This window comes from Sceloporus occidentalis, unplaced genomic scaffold (genome assembly GCF_023333645.1).
Source record: "Sceloporus occidentalis isolate IW3139 unplaced genomic scaffold, rSceOcc1.0.p SCAF_1, whole genome shotgun sequence".
Classification (NCBI taxonomy): Eukaryota; Metazoa; Chordata; class Lepidosauria; order Squamata; family Phrynosomatidae; genus Sceloporus; species Sceloporus occidentalis.
In genome coordinates this window covers 266208310-266223600 of record NW_028316981.1, presented here as the reverse complement: position 1 = coordinate 266223600, position 15291 = coordinate 266208310, and the positions used below count along the sequence as shown (strand labels likewise).

The window sequence follows — 15291 nt, the reverse complement described above, 5'->3', positions numbered from 1 at the left end:
GAGTCAACAGTGTGATGCGGCAGCTAAAAAGGCCAATGCTATTTTAGGCTGCATCAATAGAAGTATTGTGTCTAGATCAAGAGAAGTAATAGTGCCACTGTATTCTGCTTTGGTCAGGCCCCACCTAGAATATTGTGTCCAGTTCTGGGCGCCACAATTCAGAAAGGACATTGAGAAACTGGAGCGTGTCCAAAGGAGGGCAACAAAAATGGTGAAGGGTCTGGAAACCATGCCCTATGAGGAACGACTTAGGGAGCTGGGGATGTTTAGCCTGGAGAAAAGAAGGTTAAGAGGTGATATGATAGCCCTGTTTAAATATTTGAAAGGATGTCATATTGAGGAGGGAGCAAGCTTGTTTTCTGCTGCTCCAGAGAACAGGACCCGGAACAATGGATGCAAGCTACAGGAAAAGAGATTCCACCTGAACATTAGGAGGAACTTCCTGACAGTAAGGGCTGTTCGACAGTGGAATGCACTTCCTCGGAAGGTGATAGAGTCTCCTTCCTTGGAGGTCTTTAAACAGAGGCTGGATGGCCATCTGTCAGGGATGCTTTGATTTGGATTTCCTGCATGGCAGGGGGTTGGACTGGATGGCCCTAGTGGTCTCTTCCAACTCTACAATTCTATGATTCTATGATTCTATGATTCTATACTAAACACAGATTATAAATTATTAACAACAATATTGGCAGAAAGAATAAAAATAGTACAGTGGAGCCTCGGGTTACGAAATTAATTCGTTCCGCGGCCGCTTTCGTAACCCGAACGGCTTTCGCAAGCCGAATCCCCATAGCCGCTAATGGGGAAAAGCCGCGATTTGGTGTAAAATCGCGCCGAAAAGCACCAAAAGTTTTTTCAGGACCCGAAAAAACTTTCGTAACCCGGATCAATAATTTCCTATGGGTTTTTTTCGGGTCCCGAAAAATTCGTAACCCGGGTATTTCGTATCCCGAGGTTCCACTGTATTAAAGGAATGGATAAATGAAGACCAATGTGGATTTCTCCCAGGGAGACAGGCCAAACAAAATATAAGAATAATTATTGATCTAATTGAGTATTATGAAAAAAATCCTAGTTTAGAAACGGCGATGACCTTCTTAGACGCTGAAAAAGCATTTGATAATTTGAATTGGGAGTTTATGCTAAAATTAACCAAAAAATTAGATCTAGGGGAAATATGATTATATGGATAGAAGAAATTTATAAAGAACAATCTGCAAGAATAATAGTTAATGGAATTAGAACAAAAAAGTGCAATATAAAAAAGGGAACAAGACAGGGCTGTCTACTATCACCATTGCTTTTTATAATATGTTTAGAAATATTATGTAATAAAATAAGGGCAGATGAGGAAATCCAAGGGTGTAAATTTAAAGCGAAAGAAATTAAGATTAGAGCTTATGCGGATGATGTGATGATTGTTACGGAAAACCCTTTAGAAAATGTAAACAAAATCTTAAAAATAATTAACGAATTCGGAGAACATGCAGGTCTTAAAATAAATAAAGAGAAATCGGCAATGATCATATGTAATATGACAAAAAACAGACAAGACAGGCTACAAAAAGAAGTAGGAATAAAAATTCATAAAAAAGTAAAATATCTAGGAATATACATTACAAAAAAGAATAACGAATTATTTGATAATAATTATAGAGTAAATTGGCAAGAGATTAAGAGAAATATGGAAAAATGGTCTAAACTGCAACTATCACTATTGGGTAAAATAGCAATAATAAAAATGTGTGTATTACCTAAAATTATATATTTGTTTCAAAATCTACCAATAATATGTAATAGAAATATATTCATGTTATGGGAAAAAGACCTAAAAAATTTTGTGTGGGCAAGAAGGAAAGCAAGAATAAAATGGACAATAATGACAGATGATAAAGACAGGGGAGGATTAGGGATACCAAATTTAAAACTATATTTTTATGCTAGCTGTTTGGATTGGGTTAATATGTGGATAGAACTAAAAGGTGAAAAATTGTTAAATTTAGAGGGTTTCAATTTGAGATATGGGTGGCATGCTTATTTGTGGTGGGGCAAAGTTGATTTAAATAAGGAATTTAAAGACCATATATTAAGAAAAGCGTTATGGCAAGTATGGATAATGTACAAGAGAAAATTTATAGTGAATTACCAGATTGGGCATCTCCACACGAGGCGATTCTTAAAAGAGGCAAAATTGAAGGGAAGGATTGGCTTAAATATAAAGATTTATTGAAAATGGATGGAGGGATATTAATACCAAAAACAAGAGAGGAGCTTAATAGGGAAGGATTTACAATAAACTGGTTTTTATACTATCAACTAAAAGAAAGATACAAAACAGACGTAAAGCAATTTGGAATAACTACAAAAAAGACTGAATTAGACTTGATTATATTAGACAAAGAGAAAAAGAAAATTTCAAAATTCTATAAATTATTATTAAAGTTAGAATTAGAACAGGAACAAATAAAACAAAATATGATACAATGGGCACAAAACATAGGGAGGAATATTCGACTAGAAGCCTGGGGGAAAGCATGGGGGCAGGATCTAAAGTTCACATTATGTTCAGACTTAAAAGAGAACTATTACAAAATGATATATAGGTGGTATTTGACCCCAAACAGACTATCAAGAATGTATAAAAATGGGAAAAATATGTGTTGGAGGTGTGGAAAAAGTATAGGAAGCTTGTACCATATGTGGTGGACGTGTTCAAAAATTCATAAATTTTGGACAGAAGTACATAAAAAAATAACTAAAATAATACAAATAGAATTTTCTATGTTACCAGAAGTGTACTTATTAAATATAGTAGAAGATAAGGAACTGAGGAAAAAAATCAAGCCATTATTATATTTAGTCACATCAGCGAGAATGACAATTGCAAAATTTTGGAGAAGGGAAGAACCACCGGGAATAGATCTTTGGTTAGAGAAATGTTTAGAGGTGATTGAAATGGATTTATTAACAATGAAGCTTAAAGGTGAGGAGGGGACAGAGGAAGATCCAGCATGGCTAAAACTGAATGAGATATACATAAAGGGATAATAGACACAAGGAAAACAAATAGAAATGGATGATAAATTATACTGTCTTGTAGTTGGTGCACGAAGAAGAAAGATAAAGGTATAATCTCAATAGATAAACTAGAGAGGTGGGGGTATTCGAGAGACATAGGAGAAATGTGATTAACACTGTTGAGGAATAATGTAACTTAGCTAAGCAAGTAACGACAGATTAAGAGGCGAAATGGGGGGGAGGAGGGGCACAGAGTACAAGTATATAATAATTGGTCTGTTAGAACATAAATCTGTATACTCTGTTTTTAAATTATATATTGCAATAAAGATTATATTAAAAAAAAATAAAGACATCTGCTCTCTATATATTAGTACAGTTTTAGCACATTTTCCAGGTAGATTGGATAATTTTTATTTCATTCTTTTTGTTCCAGACTCTGTCAATGTAATTATATCTGTGTAGTCAGTTTAATGTTTTAGTATCCTTTACCAGGAATCAGCTGGTTAAAAATTATAATTAATTTTTCAGCGGTCAATTATCTTCTAGTAGGCCTTTCCGCAGGCATCTGAACAAAAAGTCCCCTGGGTGACAGTTGCCAACATAGTTCTGGCTGACTGGAGTAAATGTCTCCAGGGGACCTCAGTGTATGGGGAGGATTATATAGGAAGAGGCAATCCTATAGGTAACCTGGACCCAAACATGTAGAGCTTTTAAAGGTAAGAACCAAAGCTTTGCCTGGAAACTAATTGGCAGCCAGTGAAGTAATTTTAATATTGGTGTATTATGACCATTCCCAGACATACCAATAATCAATCTGGCTGTTCTGAGTTAAAGTTTCTGAAACTGGTATAGTCTAATGTACAGTGCATTGCAGAAATCTAGTCTTGATTAATTTAGAGGTAAGTTTACATGTAAATAATGGTTTTGTTGTAGTTGCATTGTTGCTTCTGCTGTAATTTAATTGGTATGGGGGATTTCTTATTTGCTAATTAGCTTACTTGCTGTTCACCGCTATGATCTTTGGAATAGCGGTATATAAATAAAACAAATTATTATTATTATTATTTCAATACAGGCAGAGGCCACTCCCCCCCCCCTTTTTTTGGTGAGTAAGGGGGAATTACGTTACTGCTGCTAATGGAGTTTAAATTTTACTGCCCTTTGTCTTGGTCCCCACATGGTCAAAAAGCCATTTCTAGTAACTGCCACTACCAGTGTACCCAGCAGGAGAAGATCAGAACTACCAAACTGGTATTTCAAAGGGAAAACTTGTTCTTTCCCCCTACCCACCCCACATTTTCATTCTCATGCAGCAGAAGGTGAAAAGTATCTGTATTATGACCTCGATAATATCTTAGCTCTGTTAATCTCTGACTCTTGTAAAATTAAGATGTCCAAGTCTGCAAGGATAAAAGAAATTTTATCCACAGAATGTAATTCAATCTACCATAGTCACAGCAGGGCCTAGTTACTAATAAATACTGACCCAATAACTTCATTGCTGTAAGCTCTGGAGAAGCCAAGACAGTGCTTTGATTTGATCAAAGACATTTGAGAGGAATCATTTCAATGGGCTGAGTCATTTCCCTTATTGCAAGCAAAGACCAGTGCCTCAGTTGGTCCCGCTGGCGAAAGCTGCAAGAAAATCTACTTCATAGATTTATAAAACGATATAGCTGAAAGGGACTTCAACTCAGTATACTGTAATAGGCTTTATAACTAAACTCTTTTGAAAGATTTTTGCCAGTTTTTATCTAAAACAAAAAGAAAAAACCTCCCAGAGTACAAATGGCCACAAAATTTTCACACAATATGCTCTAATAACAAACAAAATAATACCAAATAGATTTCTAAGGAGATATTTGTTTGTTGTTGTGTGTCTTCAAGTCATTTCTGACTTATGGCAACCTTAAGGCAAACCTATCACAGCATTTTCTGAGGCTGAGAGTCTGTGACTTGCCCAAGGTCACCCAGTGGGTCTCTATGACTGAGTGGGGATTAGAACCATTCTTCCCCAAAATTGTACTCCAATGGTCAAACCACAACATCATGTTGACTCTCCTAAAATATATATAGCAGGGCTATATTTTAGGATTCTCAAACCCTTTTGATCTGAACCTGCAGACCACTGCAAATCTCATAACCACATAAGAAAATAAAATTGCTCTTTTAATAATCAACAGAAGTAATATGCCACTTCATAACGTATCTTGCAATGCATTAGGAATGTATTGATTTACATTAGAAATTATTTTCCCCTTATGGTGGAAATCTTGTAACTTTTGTAAATAAACAATATTGAATAACCTAGAATAAAAAAAATAAGATAAATGGGTTATAATTCTACCTGTTAGGATTATGTTGCATAAACTGAACACCAGATAGAGAGAGAGAGATGTGGTAATTAAAAATAACTCTGGGCAGTTCAGAAAGCAAAGCTTTCTCATACAAAAGCAGACAGCTCTGACACTTGTAGCTACAAGTCAATTGAGTGTTAACCTCTATTAAAAATTACTACTTTCAAGCATGGCTGGTGATTTTAGACAGAAGCACTTAAGAAACCTTCAATCAGGTAGATCTATCACTACACATTTTCTAAAGCATCCCTGCTGTCAAAATCAGGAGTTAACAAAGTTTTACCTTCTGAAAGGTTAAAAATGTTGGGTATTGCTTTTCTTCAGTTCTGTTTCACTTTTTTTCCCCTTTTGGTTCAAATAGTAGAGATAATTGTTCTAATGTGAGAACTACCAGTCTGGTGCAGTGGTTTGAGCATTGGACTACACCTCTGGAGAGCAGGGTTCATGTCCATACTCAACCATGGAAAGCCACTGGGTGAGATTGGGTAATCACACTCTCTCATTTTCAGGTGAAGGCAAAGACAAACCTCCTCTGAATAAAATGTGCCAATAGAACCCCATGATAGCTTTCTTTCAGGGTCATCATGAGTTGGAAACAATTTGAACACACACAGCAAGTCAGTTAGGCCAACATTCTGTACTCTGAATTTGTTCACAGTTATGCTGCTGTGCTGATCATATGGGTATAAACCTGGAATGGGAAATATATTTCCAGGGAGTAAACACCCTAAACCTAGTGGAACCTAGGACAAACCTACAGATGACTTAATGGCACTAAAGGTTGAATGGGTATTTTATACTTATTCTAAATCATTGTTTTTGAGGAAGACAGATGGGTAGCAACTATCATTTGGCATATCTTCTCCTATTAGACGGGAGGCAAAGCCAGCTCACTGATTGTTTATGGAAAGGTTCTCAAAGCTTCCCCAAATGAGAATGAAAAAAACCTGGGACCCTCTCTTATCAGTTAATACATAGTAGAACAATGCTAGAGAAGAAGAAAAAAAAAACCCCAAATACATGTCAACTGGGTTGCATATCAGTAAATACATCCAAACCAATTTCTAGATGCAGGAATAGGATTACATTCCAGGGAGTTTCCCTCTCATTGGCCTGTTACAGACTGCCAAAATAAAGCTGCTTTGGGTCTCTTTGGAGGTATGCTGTTTAAATGACGCATGGGTCCCAAGAGTCCGGAGATCGCGCCAAAGCCACACTCCATTCCTAAGCACTGGAGTGCAGCTTTGGTGCAGCTTCCGGATTCTTAGGATGCATGCATCATTTAAACAGCATACCTCCAAAGAGACCCGAAGCAGCTTTATTTTGGCAGTCTGTAACAGGCCATACTGCCTTATTATTAACACTATTTGTAATAATGAGTAAATCCTTCACATCTCACAGAAATGGAAGAAAGCCTCTCTTGACTTCCTCAAGAACAGACATTTACAGCTAAAATATAAAATGTTCATTTTCTCAGAAAAGTACAAGAAGGCTATGGCTGTACTACATCATAAAATACAGCAGCATAGTATATGACAGAGACAAAACATGGATAAAACATCAAATTCTGAGTCCTTGGCACCAAAGAACTCTCTGTAGAAATCGCCATTTGGATGCTGCATCAGCTGATACAAGCATATCTGGTTTGTAATATAGATATGCTGTCCATAATAATAATAATAATAATAATAATAATAATAATAATAATAATAGGTTTTATTTATATACCGCCCAATCACTGGGAATCCGAGCGGTTTACAATAGAGGGGATAACAGACAGTTCCCTGCCCACAGGCTTACAATCTAAAAGACACGACACAAAAGGAGAAGGAAATGGTGAGGGGGGGGGGAGGGAATCAGGTCCAGCATTCTTCTCTCCCTCTGAGGCCTGGACCAAGGCAGATGGACCGGAGGGAGGGCTCTTCTTCTTCAGGCTAGCCCGATGGTACTGGGCCAGCCTTCTCTCCCCCTCAGAGGCCGGACGATGACAGTTAGGGAGGGAGGAGTCTCTTTCTTCAGGCTAGCCCGATGGTACTGGGCCAGCCTTCTCTCCCCCTCAGAGGCCAGACGATGACAGTTAGGGAGGGAGGAGCCTCTTTCTTCAGGCTAGCCCGATGGTACTGGGCCAGCCTTCTCTCCCCCTCAGAGGCCGGACGATGACAGTTAGGGAGGGAGGAGCCTCTTTCTTCAGGCTAGCCCCTGATGGAACTGGGCCAGCCTACTCTCTCCCTCAGAGGCCGGACGATGACAGTTAGGGAGGGAGGAGCCTCTTTCTTCAGGCTAGCCCGATGGTACTGGGCCAGCCTTCTCCATTTTGGTATCTGGAGGCTGACTCATACAGCAAGGCAGTTCCTGTCCAGCCACCAGGTTCTGGACTATTTCGGTGTACTCGTGGTCTGAAAGAACTTCTGGCATGGCATTTGAACTATTTAGGTACTTCTAGATGGAGGATCATTATATCCAGAAGTTACATCAATAACAACAGATACATGAAAAGCTGAAATGCTACACCAATTCAGTCAGCTTAGTGTATATCTCCTCTGAGAGGATCATGTAGAAATGAGCTTTGTTTAGGCAAACTCCAAGGTAGTCCAAGAGCTATGCTGTTCATAGGAAGCTCATCACATAAGTTCACTAACAAGTCATTCTCTTATAGGCATTCTAGGGTGAACTGAATCCTATCCTGGGAATTAGAATGGATCAGGATAGGTTTAAATAAATGCTAGTGTGATTTGGAGGTGTGCTACTAATGCTACCTGGATCTTTGGGAACACCTGAGGTGTTGACACCTCAGGCCAAATAGCATGCCAAACCACTCCCTGTGTCTACAAGTAAAATACATGTACTTTCTGTGGAAGAGCCAGGCTAACTACTTACACCCACCACAGAAGGCTAACTACTTGCATCCCCCCAGCCCCCCCCCCCGCTAACTTCATCATTTTCCACAGACACAGGAAGTGTGAGAAGATTCCTTAGAGCAATAGAAATGTTAGGCACATTGTCCAGGAGTTTTTGTTTCCATCCAGGCTCATGCTTTATGATCTAGTAATGCTGGGCTGCTGACTCAACCCAGGATTTCCTCTTTCCTCGCCCGGATTCGCCTCTCCTCCTGTGCTTGTTCCCACTCCTGGAATCTCCTTTCCATACAACTACAGACCACCACCTCCTTAGCCAATATTAAGGCTTAATTAAAGATGTTTTTGTTTAGGGAAGCATTCTTCTGATTTGATGGATATTAATGTGTTTTGCTTTTGATTATTGTCTAGAAGTATTTTAAGTTATGTTTTAATTTTATAATTCCTGTTTTTATGCTTAGATTGCACGCTGTAGGCAGGTTTTCATCTGTATTTTGTATATTCATTATGTAAAGCACTGTGTAAACCTACAGTGCTAAATAAATAAATAAGGTGAAGAGAAGTACTCCTTGTGGCAGCATAGACTTAGGAAATCTTTATGCTATTGCTATACATTCACAGTATACATCTTCAGCATTAATATCTTTGTTTCCATTTTGCATCAATTATTTTTCCAACTTCTTGCAAACAGCCTCAAGTACATCTTCAGTAGATTTACTTTTGTTGATACTGAATATATCATACAGGTAGCCAAATAGGAATAATACTGTAGCTGTTAGAATCTCTTCAACAGATTATATGCCATGTCTATGACTACATGATGGAAACCTGCTTCAAATTTCTGCTTTGGATCTTGTGGTGGCTCCTCTTGGGCTTCATACTCAGAACTGATTTTTCTTTCTCTTTTTTTCCAATTTGTTCTGTCTCAAAGTTTGTTAACATTTGTAGCAATCCTCCTCCTATCCTGAGGAGGCCATCAACAACAGAACAATACACAGATTAACATGGGAATCACTCCTCCTCACCCAGGGTCACATAGTATATATATACCTACTCTCTTCCAGGTCAGCATTCTCTGATGTTGCCAGCCACAGATGCTGGCGAAATGTCAAGAATAAACTCTTCTAGAACATGGCCACATAGCCCGAAATATCCACAAAAAAACTATGGATGCTGGCCATGATTCTTGTTTCACGCAATGGCTTAACAGTTAAGCCTTAATAATAATAATAATAATAATAATAATAATAATAATAATAATGCTTTATTTATATAGTGCTGTAGATTTGCATAGAACTGTACATACAAACAATAAAATAGATAAGAATAAACCTGCCCATGGCATACAATCTAAGAAATAATAGCATAATACATATAATACAGTGCACCTGCAGCATACGTGGGCACGCTTTACACGGCTTTCAGCATACGCTAAAGGCTGCGCAGGGAGGAAGGGGCGTCGCGTCCCATAGGGATGAATGGGGCATGTGTCTGTGGTACGTGTGCGTGCCGCTGCACCACCGCATCCACGAGCCCCATTCATTTAAATGGGGCTCGAGCATAGGCGTTATTTGTTTTATGCGGGGGAATCTGTAACGGATCCCCCACGTAAACAAAGGGCACACTGTAGTACATAACAATACAGGATAGGGTTCAATAAAACAGGCAACAAATTAAAAATGTCAAATAGCAAATAATAGTCACGAAATGTCTGGGAACGCTTCTCTGAACAGGATGGTCTTCAAATCAGTTTTGAAACAAATTAAAGGAGTGATGACTCGTGTTCATGGGGGAAGGAGGTTCCAGGAGTGAGGGGCAGCAAGTAAAAAGGGATGAATCTGGGATGAGGGAGAGAAAACCCTGGGCTAAGACAGCAGACCTTGACTACCAGAACGCCCAAGTGGGAAGGTGAGGAGAAAGATGGTCTGATAAAAAGGAGGGGCCAGCCCATGGAAGGCTTTAAAAGTCAGCAACAGGAGCTTATACTGAATGGAAGGGGAAGGGGAGCCAGTGAAGGGATGATAATAAAGGAGAGATATGGTCGTAGCGGTGGGCAGATGTAATAATGCGTTCAACTGAATGCCGGGCAGAAATTAAAGGACGGAGGTGAGAGAGAGGAAGCCCTGCCACAAGGAGGTTACAATAATATAATGGTGAGGTGACCAGAGCGTGGACCAGAGTCTTGGCAGTAGAGGCCGAAAGAAATGGATAGATTTTAGCAATATTGTAGAGAAAGAATCTATAGGCCTTGGCTGTGGCCTGGATCTGGGGGATACACGACAGAGAAGAATAAAAAATGAAACCAAGACTGCGGGCTTCCTGGACCGGTCAAATAGAGATGTCATCAACAGAAACAGAAAAGGAATATTGGAGGGAGGGCTTAGGTGGAAAGACAAGAAGCTCCGTCTTGGACATGTTGAGCTTCAAACGCCGATGGCGCATCCACTGAGAGACATCTGTAAGACAAGATGAAACTTGCTGTTCAAGCCTCGGAGAAAAATCAGGGGTGAAAAGATACAGCTGAGTGTCATCGGCGTACAAATGATAGGAAAAACTAAAAGACCTGGTTAGTTTTCCTAGGGACAATGTGTAGAGAGAAAACAAAAGAGGACCCAAAACAGAGTCCAACAGATAAGGGAACAGAGGACAAGGTCTGTCCACCCGTGACCACTGCAAAAAATCTATCTGATAAATAAGATCTATTATAAATTTGACACGTAGCTAATTAAAAATTTCCACTTTTGTGTTAATACAGAGAAATAATTATACTGTATATCTGTTGAATCAAACTGAAAATATTAGCTGCTTTCCGGCAAAACCTATTGGCATCATTGACAACCAAATTCAAAGAGTGTGCATTGCAGGGCACACAAAGGCACAAAGTTTTATGTCCAGGACACCCTTTCATACACCATTTTGCTTTTCAAGATAACTCCCATTATCATAACCCTGACCATTTAGTTTCTCAATTGATGATCCCACTTGCTCAAGCTGCCCAATAAGAGTTCTGTCATAGAGGCACCTGTAGTTTCTTTAGTGGAACAAATCTCAAGAAGTATTCTCTTATATAAATCCTTGATATCCTTGGGCTCAGACATCTCATTATTTGATGGCTTGATTACATTAACATGACATGCCATCATTACTATTTTTTTCAGTATGACTAACATCAGGTGAGTATTGGCTGTGTTTGCATGTGCCAACATTTTCTTCTTTATAACACCTGCTAGAAGCTATATGTGCATTTTGGACATATTTTCCTAGGTAGTGAATGACTGTTTCTTGATCTTTAACTCTGAACAAACGGTCATTCATAATACATTCTTAGCCAAAAATATTACTAAATTTCAAAAGATAAAATAAAAATACATATTAAAAAGGATACATAAAAACAAAACATACATTGTTTCATAAGACTTTATAATTAATTACATTCCACACCAATATTAGCTTAAAATATAAATAAATAAATAAATAAATAGTCTGTTGTTTTTTTAGAAGGGCTAAAAAAACTAATCAGTATAAAATAATGCCCCTCAAAGCTAACTACTGCACCCCTTTAAGGTCTGTGGCTGCCTTGACGGCCTATAGCTTCTACATTCAGAAGATGCTAATTGGAGATTGTGAAATGTAGGTTCTCTTCTTGTTTCTTGGACTTCAAAAACAAGTGACAATGTATATCTGAGAGAATCCAGTTCCTTAACACATGTTTACATTTAACCATTAAGATGCAAAGTGAAGGAGTTAGCTCCCTATAGCCAAAGATTGGCACAGTATATACTATCTTGTCAAGCTGCTTGTTTGCTCTGGTGAAAAAGTACGGTAAGCAGTGGGAGTTCTAGAGGAAAATGAGAATAAGCCATTTTAAACAGCCTAGTGCACAGCAACTTGTATTTAAATATGCCTGCTGATATGGGTCCAAAACACACAGCAGAAATAATCCAGTTGGAGACTGCTTTAACTGCCCTGACTCAGTGCTAAGCAATCCTGGGAACTGTAGTTTACTGTGGCACCAGAGCTCTCTGACAGAAAAGGCTAAATGCCTCTCAAACTGGATTATTTCTGCAGTGTGTTTCGGACCTTAGTTAAGAAGGGTGAACCACATGGACCTTTTTTTCTGTCTTCTGGAATGCTTTAAATGAAGTGGGGTGAGTTCTACAGCCTTGGTCTTCTCCATTCTATCCACAATCGTTCAGCACCAATGTGTCAAACTGACTGCCAGGAATGCAGTTTGCAGACACTAATGGGCTATCCCCTAGGTGCCCTTTAATCCATGGAGTTGTTTAACTGGTCCAAACACAGTTTGGCTGGTGATCGCTTGTTCAAGTGTTCTCCCCTATTTCAGATGCTCACAGCAGTTGATGCGATCAACCATTTCCAACCCGGAAATCCAGTTTCAGACTAAATTGAATGTCTCAACAAAAGTTTATCCCTCTTCCTTTCACACTGTATAGCAAAATTCAAACTGACTTTAGAGGATTTGCCTCAATAGGTCAAGGAAAGTGCTTTGAAAGAAGATTATGAAGAAAACCTGTGTCACTCAGCTCTTCTGTACATATCCGACATGATTGTGGGCATATGGTTATCCTATGTAGTCCTTATATTTCTAAGGCTGAGTAGAAATTTCTTCTGTTTTCAACACTATCATAAGCCACCTGACCTTAAATTACATACTCTTGCAATAGCTATATAAATATGAATTTCAACCTGCTGGAAAGTAAAACAGTAAGTGTAGACAGAAAGTGTAGACTGCCACAATCTGATGACCTACGTATATTTTGTTACAGTATATATTATGTTAGTTCTACATTTCTACCTTTGCATTTGATATATGTAATAGAACAACATAATTAGCCACTGGTACACAGTGTTTATGTTAGCTCTCAAAAGGTTAAGAAGCTGATTATAACTAAAATCAGCTTTGCCTAAGGCTTTGGTGGCTCTGTGTAATCAAATTAGACAGGGAGGGCACAGTGTCATCTAACACAAACCACTGACATTTACATCTTTTTTTTTACCTTTATCACCGAAAGGTGAGGTTTAACCTACTCCATTTTTTAAAAAAATCCCCTAATAAACATCTTTCTTATTGAAGTAATATCAATCCAGTTTTTTTTTTAAAGTAATGGAGTGTGAATAGTCCAAGACTACTGGGAATTTTCCTACCAAGCAGCACCAAGCAAGATCTGTCATTTGATCCTGAACAGCTGAACTGTTATGCCCACCTGTCATAATGGAGTAATATCTCTGCACTGTTGGCATAACATTCTTTAGTGATTCATGGGCACTTCCCACTATGCCCCATCTCATATTTTATAAGAAGTCATGAATCCAGTTTTGGACAAGTCGATCATTAAAATCCAATAGCAGACAAAGAATCTCATGAATATGGCAAATGAGCCACTAAGTTTATAGAAACCATACCTAAACTACCTGAACTAGTACCCATTCCTTCTTTCTGCAATAAAATTATGGGTGTCTCGACGCCCCTTTCTGCCAATCTGTCTAGCTCCTATATTTCTCAAGTCAGACAAACTGATGGTAAAAACTGATGCATTTAATGCTGCTACCTTAAAGGTACCAGATACTGTTGGATCTTGGAAGCTACTGGTGAGTACTTGGATTGGAGACTACCAATGAATACCAGGTGCTGTAGGCTGTTTCAGAAGAAAGAACTGGCAAAACTACCTCTGAGTATTCCTTGTCTAAGAAAACTCTGTGAAATACATGGGGTCGCCATAAATCAACAGATGACTTGAAGGCGCACACATGCACACACACACACGTGCAATGATGTACAGAGGAGATCTTGGTATCAGAGGAATATTTCTGTAGCTATGTCCTCCTTAATCTCTGTTTGGGAAGGGTATATAAAAACAAAAGGTGTTCAGGAAGAAAATATTATTTAAAAGTTTATGTAAAACTTTTAAGGAAGATAACCTTTCCAGAATTTTATGCATAAATCTATGGATAGATACTGGCAGCTACAAAAAGGCTACAACTGCAGCACTACGTTTATTAGTAATGGGGCGAAGCAGATGGAGCAAAAGGAGCAGGCCTGTGGCAACAAGATGCTGCAGGCCTGAGGGCGGCCAGTGCTGCAGTTCCAAACTGGGTGTGAAAAGGAGTGGTCAGCAACCGCTACTTTTGTGGCCAGGTTTGGGGTGTATTAGTTGGCCCCAGCGCAGACTGTGCATGGCCTCAGTGCTATCTGGGGGCATATGTCATGTGCATGCCCTGCCCCCAGATTGGCTTGATGGCAGCCATTTTAACCCATCTGTTTGAGTCCATAAAACACAAATATTATCCTGTTCTAACTCAAAAATGTACATAATCTGTTTATGAAGCCTGATTATCATAACTAAGAGCCTAAGATTATCGCAACTATGGTAAGTACTCACAAATTCATGTGTGAATATTTATGTGCAAATAAAAACAGTTTCTTTTAGTTGCAGACTGTATTTTTATGCTACAGGTCATACCCATCTTTCCCCCTGAAACAAAGAGGAGAAACAACACTCCAAGCTTAACAAGAGACTGGAAACATGATACTGCTCTGTATTTTTGAGGAAACACTAATGACTCAGTTGTTCATCCCATATACAATTTATTGCAAGGAAATAAACTAAGGGGAAACTTCCTCCAGATGAATAACTGAAAGATGTGGCACACAGTTCTATAACAATAGTTTATTTCACACACACTGACATTTAGACTGTATAATCTGCCAGTCTAGAAACATTTCACACCCTTGCCATACATATTTTAGATCTAATGGTAACTTCCTAAGCATTTTCTTCCTTTTCATATGCCAATTCTTCAGAGACAGTATCTTTTTCAACTGAATGTATTACATTCATTCATTTATACTTATTACAGGTCATTCATCTGAAACAGTTAACAGCCAGCAAATTTTTGTACTTTAAATCTTCATTTATTGCTTCAGATGTCTATTATGTGTGTGAGAAGATTAGGATGTAAAACCCTCCGAATGAGGTAGGTGTGGTCATGACCAATAGGTCAACATGGAAATGGGCCACTTCTGCCTTCTAAACTCA

The 15291-nt window shown here is 38.6% G+C and overlaps 1 protein-coding gene across 9 annotated transcripts in view; it reads right to left on the bottom strand.

Moving 5' to 3' along the window:
- Positions 1-15291, bottom strand: part of LOC149323845 (cotranscriptional regulator ARB2A) — a 313183-nt gene that overhangs the window by 89536 nt on the left and 208356 nt on the right. Inside the window, exon 12 of one of the 9 annotated variants that reach the window (XM_089493246.1) lies at positions 10480-10689. The exons of the other annotated variants lie outside the window; for them this stretch is intronic. Coding sequence (XP_089349372.1) covers positions 10562-10689 — 128 coding nt within the window. The 3' untranslated portion in view covers positions 10480-10561. Of the gene's footprint in view, positions 1-10479; positions 10690-15291 lie in introns of those variants that run through there. 9 annotated transcript variants of the gene reach the window in all.